This window comes from Haemaphysalis longicornis, unplaced genomic scaffold (assembly GCF_048455015.1).
Source record: "Haemaphysalis longicornis isolate Haplotype H1 unplaced genomic scaffold, Haemaphysalis longicornis Haplotype H1 scaffold_1, whole genome shotgun sequence".
NCBI classification, from domain to species: domain Eukaryota; kingdom Metazoa; phylum Arthropoda; class Arachnida; order Ixodida; family Ixodidae; genus Haemaphysalis; species Haemaphysalis longicornis.
This window is the reverse complement of record NW_027526203.1, coordinates 472,628,833-472,649,480: the sequence shown is the minus strand read 5'-3', so window position 1 is coordinate 472,649,480 and position 20,648 is coordinate 472,628,833. Positions and strand designations below refer to the sequence as shown.

At 47.4% G+C, this 20,648-nt stretch overlaps 1 protein-coding gene across 1 annotated transcript in view; it reads left to right on the top strand.

Annotated features, from left to right (window-relative positions):
* Hps1 (Hermansky-Pudlak syndrome 1 protein) overlaps nt 1–20,624 on the top strand; it is a 36,101-nt gene extending 15,477 nt beyond the window's left edge. The window contains exons 8-14 of the mRNA XM_077688203.1: nt 1,051–1,206; nt 8,040–8,155; nt 8,263–8,469; nt 9,589–9,691; nt 13,615–13,728; nt 16,240–16,328; nt 19,561–20,624. Of these exons, the coding sequence (XP_077544329.1) occupies nt 1,051–1,206; nt 8,040–8,155; nt 8,263–8,469; nt 9,589–9,691; nt 13,615–13,728; nt 16,240–16,328; nt 19,561–19,720 (945 nt within the window). The 3' untranslated portion in view covers nt 19,721–20,624. The remainder of the gene's footprint in view (nt 1–1,050; nt 1,207–8,039; nt 8,156–8,262; nt 8,470–9,588; nt 9,692–13,614; nt 13,729–16,239; nt 16,329–19,560) is intronic.
* Nucleotides 20,625–20,648: the final 24 nt, after the last annotated feature.

Sequence of the window (20,648 nt, the reverse complement as noted above, 5' to 3'; positions counted from 1 at the left end):
TGACGTCTGGTTATGCGAAAGGTCAGACGAAGGAAATAATGTCATGCGAAACCAGCATCTTGGTTTTGTGCTTATTCCACCTTATTCCACTGAGGGCAGTGAAGAAGAGCAGAAATTAATCGTGTTCGGTCACCATGCGAATTGCTTTAAAACCACGTGCCCGGCCTGTTTTTTTTTCTCCCCCCCCTTTTTTTAAAATAAATTATGAGACGCAACAGGCAAACACGTTTGGGGTGTAGGCCCTCACTGATGCGCAGTGCAGCAAGCGTGTGGCCTGCTTGCTCCTGTCCTGGTTCATGCGGGGCCCCTGCCCATGGAGGGAAGCGCCAATGCGTCATTCCACCTGCAGGAACTCTGTCGTGCAGGCTTGCAGTGCAAACAGCGGCAGACTCTTCCTCATGCCGTGACCGAGAATAGAGTGGCTGTTCTGAGGGGGGAGAGTGTGTGCCGGGATTATGAGGTCAGCAGTATGTGAACGAGGAAGGAACCCAAAAGCATAACACTGCTTGGCCGAATCTTTTTGCAGTGAACCTGTAACTGCTGTTTTTTTTTTTTTTTTTTTAATCCTGGTTCAGTTGCTGTGTGGGTTTGGTGCGCTAAAAAGGTCACAGTTTGGGTTCGGGTTTCTTGCTAGCAAAAATACTGATTTGGCTCTTGTTTTTTTTGTGGGTTCAGTTCTCGTTTGCACCCTGATTTACTAAAATTGAGAGCCCACCTACGTCATGTCTGTTTGAATATTTTGCTTCTGTAAGGCCCTTGCACCTAAGCGTTTTCTTGAGGCCTTTTTGGGTGGAAAGCAATGTTTCCATCTTAACACAGCTGTTCGCTAAGGCTGCTGACCTGCAGGAGTGGGAGAATGTCGGATTGGTCACCTCATCGTTCTCAAAGGTGATCGTCTTGACGAGATTCGTGCCGTCTCCATCGGTTGTAGCAAGTCGGGCAGCCTGCCTGGCCTGCCTGTTGAGGGGGGATGGTTTGTTTCTTGCCCTGTAAATTAAGCTGACCGATGTCGCCCGCCGAGTGTTCACCGTGTGTCCTTTCCTGTGATAGGTGAGCAGCAAGGTGCTGTTGGCAGACAGCCTGTTCAGCTTGCTGAAGCAGCTGCACTCAATTCAGGAGAAGCCAGAAGAAGGTCGCTGCCGCATGACGATTGATACTCTGGAGAATGCCATCACTCGCCTTGCTGACACCTCCCGAAGAGCTGAGGTGAGTTGGTTGTCCTTGGGTGGACAGCAAAGGGCGCCACCAAGCTGTATTTCCCTTTGTCACAGCAATAGAAGACTGGGACGTGTGAAATTGTATTATCAATTTGGTACATGCTACTCCTTGAAATACCACACCATACTACCCCTAATGCTCGCTGCTGTGACAAACAGAACCATGCGTGTCGCAGGACAGCAAGAGCCATGAATACTGCGTTTCACAGCATTAAGGGCATTAAGCTTGACTTGTTTATACAAGAAACGTTCTTAGGCTACTCATAAAGCACTTTTGGAGTACAGTCAAACCCGTTTATAGCGAATTGCAATATGCACCGTGATTAGTTCGATATATCCAATAGTTCGATATAGCCGAACCCGCCTATAATGAGCTTATTGTTACGAGTTCGCAATCCGCGGGAGCCCCCCGCCCTCCCCCCCCCCCGCCTTCTCACCAACTCCGCCATCCGCGTATGCAGAAACAAACACAGTACAGTAACCATTACCATACCAAAATAATCCATTTAATGCAAGTAATAATGCTACTTTCCGCCTTAACTGCCGACGTTGCAAAAAAAAAAAAAGTGCGATTTTTGTTTTCACTTTCGTTTTGGCGGCTTCAACTAGCATAGCATTCTCTACATGAAACATTGTTTGCACCAGTTCGAGTCCGCGTCCTCAAAAATCTAAGAAGCATTGGTGGAGCACATCGACTGCCGAAAGCGCTTCATTATAAGCGTCGGACGGCTCTCACTCGCGACATCATCGGGAACGCTGGCGAGCTCTTCCCACAGTTCACCGATGCTGCTGTCTTGATCCGGACTCGCTGACAGGGCGGGTTCCGTCGTGAGTCCCGCGCGTCGGAAACAGCTACGGAAAGATTGCGTGTCACGTCGCTCAGTGCGAGGCGCAATGTCTCAGTCGCGGCTCTTGCTTCGTGGTCGCGGCCAATCCACATCTCAATCGCCGCTCCGAGATCACGCATTTCGGCGGCCATTCTAGGCGCCAAGAATTCGATATATCGGATGCGAACTTCGTTGTAAGGAATATGTTTCCTATGTATTTCCGTAACTGAAATATTTTTGTTCGATATATACCACGATTCGCTATATCCGGGTTCGTTATAGCCGGGTTTGACTGTATGTGGCACATGGCAGCTTGTCCTCCTGCGGTCGACATCCTGAAGGAGTCGACACTGGGGGAGGGATCTTTGTTTCTCCTGGCTGGTTTTGAACTTGGACCTCTTGATCGTCAAATGAGCACGCTATCCACTGGACCACGGGAAGCGAGAGGGAGCGATTCTTTTATTTAGCGTATTTATGCGTAGGAGTGGCTCCAAACGCCGTCCTTGCATATTCTGCCCTCTCCATCAGCATGATCTCGGGAGTGGGATGCTTTCTGTTGGAGGGGACAGCTGTGCGTTGCACGTTGCTGTGAAGCCTGTGGCTACTCTCGACTCCTTTGTATTGAGGCTTTTGAGGCGTGGTCGCCCTGTACTATTCTCCATTTTGCCACAACAGTGGCGAATTGAACCAATTGCAAAGGCCAGCTAATCTGACATGATGTGTCAGGATCTTCATTGCTGCTTGCTCCCCCACTTTGCTTGCCACTAGCGATGCTGCCTGCCTCATTGAGGTCCACCACCATTGGGTCTGCAGCTTCAGCAGTGGCAAAGTGCTGCGCAGTCACTTTATGTGGAACGCTCTCCTGCACTTGTCATTGTCCCAAGATTCCTCCCCCAGCCACTGCGATGTCAAGGAAACAGCAGGGAGTGTGACGTTTCAAGTTGGCCCAGGCCCCACCTGAGTTGCCCGTGCGTAGGTTAAAGGGCTGGTGAAGTGGTTTTGAAAGTGGGTAAATGTTTGTTTTTTACAATTAGTATGTTGGATAGTTTATGACTGTAAAAAAATTTTCGTCATATCTCGCTTGGGGACTGAGATATTCGTCGATAAAGTTGACCCGACGCCCCGCCCACCGCTCGCGGCTGTGCCGCCGGAAGAGCGAGAAACCGAGAGGCAGCGACCGGAAGTAGCGTCATATTCGGAAGACGGCCAGCGGCGTGCGCCGCCGCTTAGCTGTGTCCCAGTTTTCTCAGCGAAGTTCCGAATTAAGCTGACGTGCAATGTGCCCTTCATTAATCTCAATTGTGTAGAGTTGCTAACGCGTCGATTTTCAACCGTAATGCTACTGTGTGCTTCCCTAGCGACTCCTAGATACCAGAGATTTCCTACCCGAGCGCCCGTGGCTACTACATTGCCTTCACGAGTAGTCGCAGGGCCGGCCGTGTCGTCGGGTGCTCTGTGCTTCATACGCTAAGAGACTGGCTCGAACCCCTAGTACCCATGCAGGTACCCCTAGTTCCTGACCCATTATTATAAGGGGATTAAAAAATTCGTGAGACCGCAGCGCTCAGGGCTTCGCGAACTTCTTGCTCGTTTTGCCGATCGACGTTGTTGGCTGTGACGGAAACTGAGCTGAGTAGCTATATTTTAGGAAGAAATCAAGCAAGCTGAAAGCATTAAGCGTTTTCTGCGCGCGGAAGCGCTCCGCACACTCGCCGGACGTGCATTCCCGTACGGCGCACGAAACGGCTCGCACGCACCACGCATGCCGCGGCAGCGACCGCTCTTCGCTGCCGGCCAGAATCAAGGCCGTCGCCAAAAGCAAGTGAACGTGCGAGAGAGTGGATGAATAGTGTGGTGAAAAATTGTGCTAAGGATTGTCATCCAAGGTGATTTTGAAAGAGGTGATCGAATTTGTATTGCGATGCGGAGCGCCGACCGGTCGCGCAGCGCGTCGTCGGCAGCAACCTGCCCGAGCACGAGATGCGGCGAGAGGCCTGCGGATGGCGTTACCTGCGCGCAAGAATGAACATAGCACCGATGGCTAGAATGACTATCAACGTGAAAATAAGGTTCGCACGCGAGAAATGGGATGATAGTGCGGTGAAAAACTGTTTTAAGGATAGTCATTCGCGGTTGTAGAGGTAGCAGTGACCAAATATCGGTCTCGGTGCTAAGCATAAAGTTCCCAACCTCCGAGGCGATCCGTGCAACCGAAGCTGGCTGGAGCTGTTCGGGAAGGTGTTTTTCTAAAGTTCGTCGGCGACAAGTGTGCTGCGTTTTGGTTCCGCTACCTTTCGGGTGACCACAACAGTTCGGTTCTCCTATTCTAAAACTGCGTTTGTGCAGCACTGACACGTTCCGCTGACCCGGCCGCGCAGCGACCCGGCACCAGCACCTCCGCGCGACGCAGCGACCGGCCGCTCGCTAGCTGCTGCTTGTTGCGCTTATACTTCCCTCAGGCTCTCATATTCTAAGGAAATATTGTGTGAACCCTCCATTCACCAGAGGTCCTTCTGGCCCGTATCTGAACGGGAACAGAATGAGATCGATGAGATCTTCAGGCCGAGCGGTCACGGCAGCGCCGGCATTTCCGAATATGACGTCATCTGCAGCCGGCCAATCCTGAAAGGCAGCCAGCGCTCTGACCGCGCCGCCGGGCAGGCGTCGTTTATTTTGACGAAAAAAGATGGTTTGGGTGTATTTACACATAAAATAAACATGTTTTTCGAATTCAGCGTCAAGAAAACCATAAAGTAATGCCCCCAACAAAATTTTTTTGAAAAGCTCTTCACCAGCCCTTTAATGGGGAGCCGCCAACTTCTTCTGGGATTCCTTGACTAAGTGGCCGCAGTCTGGTTGTAGTGGTTGTCCACTCCCACTACTCGGCTTCCCAGGCCTCAGGCCATTTTAAGAATAGTTTGTTTCATACACACCGATTTGTTGAAGCTGCAAAGACTGGGAGGTCAGTGGGGTGACCAGCTTTCGTCAACCCCAAAAATTTGCACTTCGCATTAGTGTCTGCTTATCTCTTCCACCAGCACTTGTCAGAACTTAGCTTCATGTGCAATAAACATCCCTGCTGGGACAGGTGTCAAAAATAGGCAGGCAAAACATTGTTTTAGGCCTCCAATCTTGTAAATATAGGCACCAGAAATTCTTACATAAATGCAAATGATTTCAAACGAAGATGTGCGTGGTTTGTATTTACGACAGGAAAACCAAAGTGTGTTATTGTTAATGATGGCACAAAAGAGCCAGCAGTTAGACATAGCTGTTTGATTGCCTCATAAGACTACTGGACTATGACCATGAATTGTCCTTATTCAACAAGTGCACTGCTTACATTCGTGTCCGACGACCACTGTCGCTTGCTGGAGCGTTGCATGTAGTAAAACAGGCGCGAAAAAGAATATTGATTAAAAAGCGGTACTTTATGTTTGCCCAATGAAATTAAATTACGACACAACAAAAACAAACACGCATAATAATATGCCAGAGTGACAACAATTTATTAAGAAATTAACATGTTCTTACATGAGCACTCTAGGTTCAACTCTGGAAATTTTAGGGGCGAAGCCCCTTAGGGGCTCAGGCTGTTGGAGTGAGTCTCATGTCGTCGTAGTATTACGTAGTTACTAAAACACCAGGACACTCGTTTTCCAATGCCTCGTGCTAGAATGTTTCATCTCCATGGGAAAAAGCGTACGAAAAGAACACACCAAAACATCTGTTTTCCAACACCTTGCACTAGACCGCTTCATGTTTCAAAGACACGAGACTTGCATCAAAGCTGTATACCTGTACCCCCCAACAGTTTCATCTCCAAGGGCAAAAATGCCAAGGTGCCAAGAATCACTTATACACTGCATGCTTTGCCCCTCCCCAGGTTTCACGTTAGTGGAGATGGCTCGGGATTTTTAATATGCAATGATATTATCCAAATCGTACAGGCAAGACATTCTGACACTGCTAAATACACTTCCACACATTTGAAGAGCATTTTCAAAAGGTGTTTAGCAGCAAAAAATATTTTTGATTTAACAGCGTTGGTTAAAGCTCGTCTGCAGTATGAGTGTAAGGCTTAAGGAAGTCCAGCTGTGGAGTGATGTTTCACCATTGGGTCTTCAGTATAGAAGTGATCGTGTGTTAAATGCTGAACCGTTATGTTTAAAATAGAGTTAAAGGAGCCATGAAGAGAAAATATAACTTCGTTTAATTCGAAAGAACTAGGATTCAGTATCTTACTCAGCTCCATTACAACCACAAAATATGTTTTTTTAACGAAAATAAAGTAAGAATTATTGAAAAACTTTCAAATTTCGAGCCACAGTGACGTGTTATGAGCAAGAATGACGTCATACGGGCCAACAATAAAACATAATTTTCAGTGCCTCAACTGCACGTTAGCATTCAAGTGATGCGGTCAAATGGAACTAGAGGCCCTATTACAGACGTCCAGTCATGTGTCGTCACGACAGGTCAGTTAGGCGGCCGCCAATCGCACAAACAAGGTTCCGTGACGTCATAGGAAAGTTGCGGAAAATTGGATAGGGGGTCGCGACTGCTTCACACATTTTCTTTCATATCTCCGTTATTTGTTCGAAGGTTGCGATGATATTGGTATCATTGTTATCGGGACTAAGCAGTCTTTCTAATAAACCCAACTTGTATTTTGTCTTCATGGCTCCTTTAAATGTGAGTGCGCTTTTAGAAATGAGGATGCGCATGTTGGACTGCACATGTTAGAAGAAATCAGTGAGAATTCTGGAAACAATAGAAAACTACCACCACCTCCAGATTTCTCGATTCGAAATTGTGCCTCTTGTCACTGAGTATGAGCTAGTGCACTGAGAAGGAACGGTCAATGTTGACAGATGTTATTGGAGTATAGTTGTACTTGGGAACATTCGATGGCTTAACCGACACTGGAATCCCAGAGTGCTCACCAGCAAGGACTCCTGAAACTTCTTTATAAGGACAGAAAATCTCTCGTTCTTGTCGAAAACCTATTATATCTTAGCACATGCCTTTTTGATTTTTGGTCCTTCAAAAACTTGTGGCGGTTCTTTGCTGTGCATGGAGATTTCGGGCAATGTTCGTTTTTATTTTCTCCTGAACTTTAAAGAGTGTCTCAAGGAACGTGAAGTTGGTGCACAAGTATGATAGGTTCCCTTGGAGGCTATCCACAAAGAGGGCAGCTCGAGCCTTCCCGAGTGCAGAACTCCTGTCACCGGAAAAGCCGTTAACCGCGGCCTTGATGCCCGAAATGTAGCGGTTAACACTGAGCAGCTACTAGTCATGTTCCCAAACGTGTGACGATGGGCTCTGGCAAAAGGGTAGCAGCAACTTCTCCTTGAGCGAGCGATAAAAAGTAAATTACAAGCAAAACAAAAGCAGCATGTGTCACATTTTTCTTTTTAATGTGCAGCACTTTGGTGCCCGGTACCGTGGTTTGGCGGCGGCACTGCCTCCCCATCACATTTTCGCCAGACGTTCCTCCTCCATTCGTGGCCCATCTGAACCACTTGACATTTGCGCAGGAGGTTAAAACACGATTTGCAACAACATGCTCGGCGGCGGCGATCCACTGCAAGATAACGGCAGAGTAGCGTGCACTGCATCGCCCTGCGTTCACTGATAACGCGATCAATTCCCGAGACGCAGCAGATATGCGCCGTGACTGAGAAGGCTGCAGTTCGTGCATTGCACAAATATCGCATTAGGGAGCATAGTAATCGTCAGCCTTTTTTTTTTTTTTTTTTTTGTTTGTTTGACAAGCAGCATACTTATTGCTGTATGTTAATTGGCTGTTGAAAATAGAGTTGACTGTGTTAACAGTCTTTTAGTAGAGTAAGTAGGCAATAAAAGATGCATTTTGAAACCCGGTGTTTTGAAAGATGCAGTAGACGTTTTGCATTGTAGCTTTTGTCCCTTCAGCACACTTTCTTGTACTGAGTGCTGTCCTCCGTGCCTTTTGTTTCTTGCATTTTCCCAGCTGAAGAAGGACGAAGAAATGTGTGTGAGCCTAATCACCAAGAAGTGGGCTCACCTCAAGATGTCCGGCTTTGTGGAGTACCTGTCGGGTTTGGACAACGCTGATTTGGCTGCCAGGTGTGTCTGCATTGCATCGTTTGACAGTGCCCGTGTGTGTCACGTGCCTTCCCCTTGCGCCGCCTTCGGGAACCGCACCCACAGTGTTGTCCCCGTCTCATTGCAAGGTCCGAAGAAGCTCTCCTGCTGCTTAAAAAAAATGTGCAGACCGCATTCCGAGAGCTGGTCTTGACGCCCGAGCTCACTCGTGAGGTGGAGCTGCGGCCCCGGTTGACCGACTCGCTTGACACGATCCGGGCGCTTGTGCAGAGCAGGCTCGCTAGCTACACGGACTTCCTGCTCGTCAAAGCGGCTCAGGGCCTGCACATCAGTTCGTATCCTTCGGCAATGGAGTCTCCCTTCTCACCTGTGATCTGTGCTCTGCTGTTTGCTTTTCTTCTATCTGGGCTCTCGTATGGCTTGCATGGCAGGATAATAATCACCGGGACAGCACCTCTGTCTCTGCCGTAGTCATCAGCAGGTGGCAGTTGCACAGAACTGCTCAGAAGTTGAGCAACTTCATACACAATTGGTGTTTCCTTTTTATTATTATTGTTGTTCGGGTGAGGTTGATGACATCCGCACTTGGTCGCTATTGATGTAGCAAAATGGCAATAGGGACGTCACCTTTGAAAAATGCTTTAAGAACTCTAGCTTTGTGTATGAAGTGGTTTGCAGCCCTCTTTTGCCATATCGTTTGAAAGCCATAATATTACACTGCTGATGTACAGTCACCTGTCTGACATAATTCTAAGGAACTATGCATTGGCAGAGCAGTGCGCTTAGAGAGTCAGTTGTTTGGATTGCTTGGTTGTACAAACAGTTTAGCAGTCCTTGTGAGGTTCAGAAAATTGATTGTAGATTAAATTTGTAATGATGTACGTTAGGCTAGAAACAATGGTTCATCATGTTTTCCAATAAAGTTGACATTATGTAGACTTAGCTTTGCATCAGTAGTGGTGTCGACGGTGTTAAGAACAAAAGTTTTGCAGTGGTATATGTAGTAAAAAACAAGCTCCATAAATTCTATTCTCATTTTGTAGCTGGGCAGTGGTAGGTGGGGCTATTAAATTACCATGTGCTTGCAAAGTGTAACTCATCATTATTGTGAAGTTTGTGCCACTCAACATCGTGGTGTTCTTTTTGGTTGCTTTAGGCCAGAAAAGGTAGCCCGCAACCTTTTGAGAGCTCGCTACATTAAAAAAATGCTTACAGGTGTCGTGAACGCACTGTATGCGAGACTTTCTGCTCTTCATTAATGATGTAGAGTCAATGAAGTTATTGTATTGCTTACTTTTTGGGGTAGTAATACATCAGTGTTGTGATGGCAACACCTGTATTTCTTTATTTGTTAGAAAAGAAAGGATAAGTGCTAAAAGAAGCTGACAGGGTAATTACGAGAACAGTGCCTTTTATTCTTATATTTGCTTTTGCCTTGACGAGTGTCAAAACAGATTTTCTGCTCAGTACCCTGGCCTCATTCATTTTGTGTACATAAACCGAACGGTCAACAGAATGCTCGCAACAAGCCTTGACACCGCTGAACTTCGTGCAGGGGTAAGTCTTGGCGCTGTGTGTGTCTGACCCAATGCTGGGAGATCTTTTCGTTCCATACAACGTACTCTTTGCATGTGTGTTACGCGAGACCAGTGATTTTATAAGTTCCCAGGAACAATGTCCTTGAGCTAAAGAAAAACTTGCTCACTTTAAGGTTTGCGCTCGCAGCCTGATGCCCCCGTTTTCAGCAGAATGCTTGGAAGCTATTTTTTCTTCATTTTGATTTGTTCCTTTCACAGTGCTTGTCACGTTAATGCATTGATTGCCATGAACCTTTTGGCCCCCACAAAGGTTGGTTGATTTGTTATGAACAGAAGGAAGTTGGAAATTCACTGGTGTGCTGGGTGAAGCCCTCTAGTCGGCTCCACCACTGTGGTAAATAACAGAGTGCGGTGACTTGTGCCTGGCAGCATTTCTCACATCACCTCTGCGTCCTCCCTAAAATTGGGGCATGGGGGAAAGGCAAGCCCAGAGAAGAGGTGGGGCATTGCTGCATTTGAGGTTTGATTGCTCAAGAACGTTCGACTACCCAGCCTGTATTACAGCATTGCCTCGGCTTTGTAAACACATAAGGTGATCCCTTGTCACGTTTTGTGACGTCCTCTTCTGTGATGGAGAAATGCCAGCTTCAATATTCTTTTTCTTACCAAACGAAGCACCAGGAGAAGATTTGATTCCATGGGACTTGACTCACTTCAGTTTATAAAAGCACAAATTATAACCCCTGCCCCACCACTTGCCAACTTTCTCAGGAGAGCAAGGTTGTAATTATTGAGTTCAGTAACTAATAATGGTAGGCGAGCTACTTTAAAAGGACCCTGCAACACTTACCATCGACTACTGGGAATGTATTTTGGGGTAAAGTCTATTGTCCCAGCAATCTCCTCCCTCACCCGCCGCGGTGGCTCAGTGGCTAAGGCGTTGCGCTGCTGAGCACGAGGTCGCGGGTTCGATTCCCGGCCGCGGCGGCCGCTTTTCTGATTGAGGCGAAAAGCAAAAACGCCCGTGTGTACGAGATTTCGGCGCACGATAAAGATCCCCAGGTGGTCAAAATTAATCCGAAGCCCTCCACTACGGCGCGCCTCATCGCCTGCGTTGCGTCGGCGCGTTAAACCCTACAAGCAATCAATCAATCAATCCCCTCCCTCAAGAATTATGAAAATCCGTTCACTATCACCGAAACTACGCGCAATGAAAAATCTCGCATAAATGTTCCCTCTCAACTCAACCGCAGACAACACGACGAAAGCTGTGTGCTCTCTCCCGGAGAGGGGGGCGGCGCGCGGCGTTCTGTTCGGCGGCCTTCGATATGTCACAGGCCGGGGAGTTTTGTCCTTTTCCCCGCAACGTGGACGGGTCTATTTCCGGTCTGGTGCCACAAAAAAGCAGGCATGGTGGCCTGCTCGCAAGCAAGCGCTCAGGCTGGTAGGGCGTTTTTGGAGCAATAAACGTTTGTTGTCGAGTGGGCTCGTTGAAACTGGAATATTTAGTTCGTCACTCAAACTCCGTGCGCACTCAAAACAAAAGAAACACCAAAAGCATGCGGACAGGTTCAGACATAGAAGAGGTTCATACACAGCGCCGACGACGGCTGATCGTCACAGGAAATGCCCGAATTTAGCTGCGAAGTTGACCAGCGACAGCCAATAGGACAGCCAGGACAGCCATGGCCCGATTGACGTCGCAGAGGCCATGCCAGGGGTGCATAATGAGAAGAATTGAAGAGAGAGCGGTTGGTTTTTCTGCGTCTTTTATGGCGATTTGCGCGCTTACCGCTTCACGTGCACGTGTAATATTTGGCTCGGGTGTTCCTGGAAGTCTAATCTAAACGTCGCGCAGGTTTACTTGCACTGCACGAAGAGTGTTGCAGGGTCCCTTTAAAGGGACACTGAAGTGAATTATTCAAGCTCCCGTTTTTGCTTGCACTGCGTAGACTGGCTCAAATTAGCACACTTTTCATCGTTTATCCGGTTGACAAATCGGTAATTATTTTACAAAGCGCGAAAGAAGAAAAACTACCATGCGCGCTTTGCGGCGGCCGCACCAACTAAGGCTGTGACGTTGGGAGGAGGGGCGCCGTGATTGGACGATGCCCAAGGTTAGCAATCAAACAAGTTTCGGTTTCGGTTCTGTAAAACATAACCAATGGCGTTGTTGGATGGGCATTCTCAATATCTCAGTTATCATCGTACCGCGCTTCTGCCATGTTGTCGGCTGTAAAATGCACAAGATAAGCCTCCCAGGACGGCTTGTAGTCGTAGCATTCACTAGCCGAGACCTACGCAGTGCATGAACGCCCTGCGCGTACCCGCAGACGCCCAAATGTCATGCGCTTTTCCCCCATATTTGGAGCTTGCCTCCCTCATGCCTGTATCGTAAAAAGCGTGTTCGCACCAGGCCAAGGGTCTGTTCATTCTGGCCTGTGCCCACTGCCTGCAAGCAGTCGGTGCTTATGGCAACAGCACGCCAACGAGAACTCGCTAGCGCGCCAGTGCCAGCCTGCGCGCGTTTTGTGAACTAGTTCGTGTAGCCATGAACGTTGCGGCCCAAAAAAAGGTGAACTCAATATAGAAAACATCGGCGGAAAACAAAAAAGTTAACTTACAAAAAAAAAAAAAAAGCACGTACCCGCGGGGATTTGAACTCGTGACTTGCAAAACATTTGCGGTGACATACCTAGCGCCCCAGACCACTGAGCCACGGAGCGGGATGCGAAGGCCTTGCTAATATAGGGTATATATTGTACAACCGGTTTACACTTTTATTTAGTTTTGGCATTTTAAGCAGCTTAGGTGACTATTTGTTGTACTTCGCTCGTGCAGTAAGCGTCGCCCGAGTTTCCACAGTAGCTCACGTCTAGCAATTACATTTCGTAGACGGAAAAGCGTTCGCAGATGCGTAGTCGTGCTGCTGACCGCTGTGCTTGTTCGCCCAGCGCAAAAAAGTGCTTCCCGCACCCTAGTTTTACGCTGTAGGGTAAAAATATCAGTTGATTTTATTTCCTTAGTACCTATGTTGACTTCGCTGACTCTTCTCCCGCCTTCAAGAGGCCTTATATTTTCCTAGTGGCGTACCAGTCAGCGAAGCGTCGCATGTGCGCTTGTGTGAAGCGACCTTGACTTGGAGCTAGATACAGTGTACAAACAAACCAAGTAAAGAAAGGCACATTCTTCCATTCACAAACGTGTCCTGGCTTCGTTTCAACTAAGCGAACGAATTGCGACCAAGCAATTTTTTTTTTAACCTCCTTGATTGCGACGACCCGCCGGCTGCCGGCGGACGAAACGCTGGGCCGACTGACTCTGTCGGCCGGGGAGCCGTGCAGTAGCGCAGCCAATTGCCAGCTCATCCCCTCCTGACGTCACACGAAAACGCCACAGAAAATGGGCGAGCGTAAAGAGAAGAGGACAGCATTTTCGAATTAGTTTTTCTACTAAATAAAATCGCGTAAACGCGCCTAGAGTGGTCGAAACATGGCCTGGGGACTCCGGACTACAATTTGCGCTAGTAATCCCGCAATGTTTACATATCACTTCAGTGTCCCTTTAATGGTTGCCATAAGCAGTGCAGGCCACTGGCAGATTCACGTTGACGATATCCAGCAGCAAGCTTGTAAACTTCAATATTAGCTTGCTGCATTTTTTGGAGTTATGCCTTTGAAAGAGAGCTTTATGAGCAAGGTAGAGGTGAAGCTATTTTTATGCGACAGGGTCATTCCTGAGTAATCATGTGACAATTACGTATTGTGCTGAGCAGGTAAGTTGTAGCTGTGGTTGGATAATGCGCATCACATGTGGGGGAAACCTACAAACAGCTGTGAACAAGTCCTGCACTCCCTGCAACCGAGGCTGAGTGCAGCACTGCCCGAGTTCGCCTATTGGATTTGGGATTTTATGTTTTTTCCTGGTTGTGTCCCCCTTTAGGTGTGGAAAGGTTGGGAGTTTGCTCAGCGTTACAGCCACGAGGGATCCTTCACAACCATGTGGGCGGATGACGACCTGCACTTTTCATACACCTTGTGGTTTGAGAACCACGCTGTGAGTCTTTGCTTCCTACCTAACGGAGTTGCTTTCCTTATGGTTTGCCAAACCAGCACAGTACTGATTTGAAGCCACACTCCAAGGTTTTTCAAATTGTAAGCTGTGTCCCTCATTAAAATTTTACCCTCTGAAGGGAATTTCAGGGTGTATTTAGTATAAAAAAAATGTTCTGCGTTAACAGGCATGCATGGAGGAAAGACTTAAAAAGGTGAGGAGCTGAAATTTATTGCCAAGGCACGAGAAATAAATTTTCATTTTAGCGCCTCAAAAATTCTAAAGGCATAGTAAACACAAGCATTGGTTCGAGAAATGCAAGTAAAATTTTTTTTTTTTTTTTGCAAGAGAGCGATTTCGTCCTGGTCATCCTGGACCAGGACGAATTTTTCTTCAACTGCGAAGTTTTTGAGAAAGCTGTTTAGCTTTCCTTTGTAGCCGTATGGCTGCATTTAGGTGGATGTCAAACTTTCCTTCACAGAAAGATAGAGATCCCTGTATGCATTGGTCCCTCATTTGTTCTATCAATTCAGCTTCCATTAGCCCCCGGCGAGCTGATTGTAGTTCTTATGAAGAGCAGTGTAGCAATAAAATTATCAGGTGCAGTCACAATCCATGCAGTGCATGCCTAGGTGCAATTTCAATACTGCAGGATGCATACACGTCAATGATATGCGATGAAATTGAATTCGAATTGAGGTTCTTCCTTTATTTATGTCTTACAAAACTTACCCGTCGGGCTCACGAATTTTTACTAACACTGCAATTGAAGATCTTTAAAGATCTCGGTTGTAAATTCGTTATCTCAGGGTTAATCACCGCGCCACCTTCATAACATGGAGGTCGTGAATGCACGTGTTTTATGGAGGTGGCATTGGGGGATGAAAAAAATTAGTTAAATCCAGGAATTTGTCAAAAAGAGGTTCACTCCATCCAGGTTTAACTGTACTAGGATTCACCTATGGGTGCCAGCAGTGTTTTTCTTTTTTGTGTGTGTGTGTGCGTTGTTTTGTTGCAGTTGTAAACGTAGAACTAATGTTGAACACTGGCGCATGCTGTGATCTATCAACAGCGTAGCTAAGCTTCTTGGCATACTGCTCTTGCATGTCGCGATAAAAATACACTGAGTGCCCACGAGTGAGCTGGGCTTCCCTGGTATGAGCTGGACTCCTCCTTTGTCTTTTTACTTCGCTACAAATTTCTGCCCCCGCCGTCTTGCAATGAACCAAAGTTGCAAACTAAGAAGCCAACCCTGAGCGGGCCCTGCAGCATATGCACCGACATTTTAATGACTGGAGTTGACTGGCAGTCCACTGTCTTCAACATGCAGCGTCTCCGTGGATCCTTGCATATTGTGACTGGTTCGCACAGCATTTTAACAGCCAAAAGGTTAACGTTGGCAAACAGTGGCAAAATAACATTGAGATGCACTGGCCCATGTGGGGCGGGCTGCTTCATTGTACGGCCTAAAAATCTCCGGCCATTTTTGGAAACCCGCAGGGGGCCCAAGACGCCTGCTCCGAGAAAATCAAAGCCAGTCTGGCACCGTGCCGCAAGTTATGTGGAACTACCCAAAAGCACAATGGGCAATCCGGGAGTGGAAAATCGGAAGAGATGAACGAACTGGTATCCTGCAAATGCAGTTGAGGTGGCTACAAAGGAAGCTATGCAGCTGCATCCTCAAGAATTTTGCAGTTGGAAGAAAACCTCCCTTGGTTCGGGCCTTGAGCTTACTGTTCCGACTCTCTTGTGGCAGTTACTGTGACGCAGACAGCCATTGTGGGCATGAGCAAAATGGTCGATGGCGTAAAGCAAGAAGTAGGTGTTAGTCGAGTATATTTCTCCAACGTGATGCAACGAAGAAAAATGGGCATCCACTCGGGTGCACCGGTATAGACCGAAAGGAAGGCTACGATGGGAAGCCACGGCCATATGTTGCAAGATATCACTCCATTACAGAGCTTATCGAAAATGCTCAAGTAGTTACCACAGTCTGTTGGAAGTGCACAGTGGAGCCCTGCACTGGCTGTAATCTAATGTTGGAGTCCACCCATTCGTGTGCAAGCTAGGTGCGGCTGAGTTTCACGGAGATGAAGCTTACCCTTTCTAATTAACTAGACTGGTTACTAGCGGAGCAGTTCCGGAGTTCCCTGTGCTGTGCTGTAATGCGTAACACCCAAGGGCACGCACACTGTGTAGGGTGAATGGCCCACAGATGCTTTGCTGTGGACCGCATAATCGTATCCTTCTATGTGGTGACTTGAACGCAAACTGAAGATCTGTAAATATTCCAGCATATGACCTGTTCTTGGGCATTTTGAATATTGGGCAAGGTGTGTGTTTGGTGCTATTGAAATAATTGCACCCCTTTCATGTTCATCTCCTTACTCTACTTGTAATGGGTGCGCTTATTTTTTGAGGCTCTGCTTGTAGATTTTGTTGGGGCCCACTGACTTGTAGATAACAGCGATCGTTATGCTGGCCTCAAAGAGTGGCATGTGATCTGTTTTCCAGGGCAAGACTGTAAAGCCCAAGTGTGCTGTAAACCCAGCCAGTCTGCAGCAGATGTCCTACCCAGGCGTTGTTTCCAGCGGCTTTTATGGGTAAGCTGGCAGAGTGAACCCATTGGGGGTGGAAAGGAAAATTTGAACTCTTGCACGTTAGGTAATCGTGCCACCAAATAACAGACAACACTAGCAGAATGCTCGAGCAGCAGATGACAAGCTGCCAACCGCACTGTGTATGTTACGTGGTCACCTGTGCCTTGATTTTGCAAGAGGTTCAGCACAATGGTTCCAATCTCCAATGCGGTGAAGACCTCAAATTTCAGGCGTTTGAACTTGGAGAACTTTCTTCTTTCAAATTACCCAACTGGACTTCTTATTTGAGGTGGGCTTTAGCGTGTCTATTTTCTATTCCTTTGTTTGTGGAAGAATGTGTTCATTACCCTCAGGTTATTTATCTCTGCAAATCTAACCAATGCATAATGTCCAACTAGCTGTTCCAAACTCCCCCACTGCACATTCACGTCTTGCTTCTCACCCACTTTAGCTCTACAGTCTCGTATATAACCACCATGTACCGTACTGTCTTTTTTTTTTTCATTGCTGATTTGACATCCCTACAGCAACTGTCAACATCCTAATGATCGTAGGCATAGGCTTGTACTACCTTTTAAGCTTGATTCCAATGGCTGCGGCCCTCTGCTAGTGCTCAAGAATTGCCCCACATTCCCTGCTGTCTGTTCGTGGATCAAGAATCAAACCCCATGCTCTTCTTTCTTTCTTGACATCCTCAATAGCATGGAGCATGCCCGCTATTCAGCTCCACGAAGCTCTCATCTCATATCACAGCCAAGCCGCCCTCGCTAGACAGCGTGTCGACCATGGCCAGGTTTAAATTCCAGAGCTGGCCTGTTCAGAGACCCAGAGATTGTTAGCACTCTGCTGTATTGCTGGCCTGAGTGCCACTGTGGCCAGGTGCTCCACAACTGCCGGAAACTAATTCCAAGAGTTTGGTTGTTTGATCACGGTGACGTAGGGACCTAACCTACACCACGGAGCAAGAATAAAATAGGAGGGGAAACGAGTTTTCCTAGCGTGGCCAGGTAATGTCACAAGCGCTCGTAATAGCTTAATAAGCTAGCTGCATCTGCCGCAGGTGAAGAAACCGCGTGGCCGCCGCTTTCGGCATTGCACTGATCAACCACGGAATGATGAATTGTGGCTGCTATCATTTCCCTCGCCAGATGCTGCTACCCTTTCCTTTGCCGTCGCAGCTACAAAGCTTTGCCATCCGCCTTGGTTTTCATTGTGACAGTATCCGGTCGCTCGCCCGCGCCTGCGGCAATGGGCCGTTTCCCCTCCTATATATTGTTGTTCCGTGCGCTACACCAAGGTGACCAGATCCAGTTCTGGTGAGGGAATGTTGTTTGTGTGTGACCCAAAGAGCCTTCCTTGTACAGTTACACCTACCTAGAATATTCGGAATGTTTCCAGGTAGCCCTGCAAGCTTTAGGGATGTGATATTAACCTTTAGTGTTCCTTGGGGGTCTCCTTGTTAATTATTACTCTAATGGTGCTGCTGCCTGCATTGTAATTAGTTTGGACGAGACTTCTTTCGCAGCAGTTTGTACTGTATGGTGTCAATTAACCTGACCAAGGGCCATTGCGGTTAAGGTGCCATGCAGACAGAACACAAGTCTGGTTCTTTCGAAAGATTGCCTCATTACAATAAAATTGACACCACTTTTGGCAAACTTCACTAAAATAAGCTATATAATCGGGAAAAAGGAGAACGGCCATGCGACCCACTAGCTCATTTGCCAAACTAGAAACTGTGACGCATTACGGGCAGCTGTGTGGTTGACTGAGGCCAGCAAAAGCAAATGCAAGTTAGGTGGTGCCTATAAGCTTGCAGAACCAGCTATTTGCACTTAAATTTAATGCATGTTATTTTCGTAGCAGTAATAATGGTGGAGAAAACATTGGAAGTTACTAACGCACATGTTACTAACGCACGCATAACTGCACAGCAGCCTGGCGCTTTGGGCTTGTCTCACCCAGCGCTTTTTTTGTAGCTTTTATTTGTAACAAAAATAAGCCATATGCAAATACAGTAAAACCTCGTTAGAAGAGACGCTCAAGGGACCCAGGAAACGTGTCTCTTGTAACCAAGGTCTCTTGTGTGCAATGTTGCTAACAAGGCAAACATAGGAAAGCCAACCAAACCGCTTTCATTCAAATGTCTCTTATAACCAAGTGTCTCTTGTAACAGTGTCTCTTGTAACGAGGTTTTACTGTACGGTCAAAAACAAAGCGAGTGCGGAGAGCGGGGCGGAGCGGTATTGTGGCGCCATCTAGAAAAAGGGCGGTAAACGAAGCAATAAAAGAATAAAAGACGTTTCTGCGTCCGCTGCAGCCCTAGTCACCGTACTTAACATTCGTTTCATGCGTTGAATACATCATCGCTGACATCACGAAACACGATTTCACGGAAGAATTGAAATTTTGGCTTAAATTGTGTATTTCTAAGTGAATAAAGCATCGTTTGCTGCCAGACAAGTGCTGGGGGCATTATAAAACACCTAATCTTTTGAATAAAACAAACTTGTTTTTTTTCTTCACGGCTTCTTTATACTTGGTCCTTTCCCTGTTACGAGAAAAAAAAGCAAAACCCAAGACGCATAATTTTAAAGGAGTACTGACATGAAACATCAGAACTTGGATGACTATGTAAAAGGCTTCCTTTGTAAATGGAGACATCTCGCTGGTTGCAGTGAGCAGAACGCAGGAACCAAGGCCAGTAATTTTTTAGGCCACCAAGAGAATTCGAGCGGGAAGTGTGCTCAATTGGCTTAGCTAGCAGGCATTCCTGGAAGCTGGGATTCGCTGCATCTATCTGTGCAAAGTGTAAAAGCAAATTTTGGCCTACATCAATGTGCTCAAACCCACTACAATGGCCCCGTCAGGGTTCTTGGCAACCACAAACAACATTCTGCAACGTCGTTCTAGAGAAATCACCAGGAAGTGGCTGTGGAGAGTTTGCGATAAGATTGGCACCATTGTTAGTATCAGGACAGAGCTGACCCGTTAATGAACCAAACTTGCATTTTGTCTTCATGGCCCTCTGGGCACTACGTGGCCATGTTCCATTTGTGAAAAGATAGGTATGTGTTGCTGAAAGCAGTGGGGCCCATGTTGCAGACCGAGAGGGCATTTTTTGGGAGTGGTTATAGAGTGCAAGTTGTGGTGTGATCCTCCCGAGGATTGGTGAAGATGATGCCGTTGTCGGCATGCTCACGCATAGCTGGGTGGGTGGCCCCGGGGTGTGCAGGCAGCTGATGCGCTACTGCTTCCCCGACGTGTCGCTGGAGCAGCTGTCGTGCCTGGAGTTCATGTGCGTCCACGCCAACAGCGTCCCCGCAGGCACCATTCTGGAGCAGCTCAAGCGGCTGCCCTCGTCCCTGAGGGAGCTGCTGGGCACCGCCTCCTAGCCCAGGGAGCGCCCACCCACAAGTGCCTCCGACTGCCTAGAGAGGTCCCACCGGGCGGGGAAATGTGTTTGGTCGAGGCACCGCTTGAACGGAAAGGCCGGTTTCAGCCACGAGTGCAGCACACTGCCAAGGAGTGGCGTTATTGTACTGGAGTCCAATACCATGCACATGTTCACCAGGCAGCTTCAGCTGGGTTGGCGTGTGTGCTTTACTGCCACTTTGCAAAGCAGAAGAAGAATGCTGCGTAATTGGCATTTAACACATAAATGTATTCATATTGGCTGGTTGAAGCAGTTTTCTGTAACAGGTTGCATTGTTGCTTCAGTTATGTGTGCTTCGCCCAGTTCTGCTGTAATACATTGCTTAAAATGTTATAAGGCTCCATTGTGCCAAAACAAATCTCCAAGCAGCGTCACAGGAATGCGTGTTTAGATTGCCCTGGCCAAGGTGAAGTTTTTTGCTGTTGCATTCCGTGTAACTAAAGTACTTAAAAGCTGTAGTTCGTCAGAGGTGAAGAAATCTAACGATTTGAAAGAACAGGCCTTGATGCTGCCCTGAGTAGTGTAGGTTAATGTGTTCACACGTGAGCTTTGTGAAGTGAAATGAGGCCTATGCAGTTAAGCCATCATAACCGTTTCTATACATGCCTGTAGCGTGTATCCCCTTTAGCACCAGCCTGTGTGAAATTGCCTTTAAGTCACTTTGCAGCTTGTCCGCTGAAGTTCCTCCAAAAGTACACATTGTTGCTCAGTTTAGTTTTGGATTAGTCAAAGTAATTGTGGAAGTGAAAAGTGTAAATAAAGTGAAGCAAAAGCTACTTGTTGGTTGTGATATCGAAGCTGTTCTGTTCGAAGGTGACAACATTGCCCATTTCGGCCCAAATAAAGACAGGTTTCCTCGCAAATCAGTTTCCTGATGTTGCTATCTT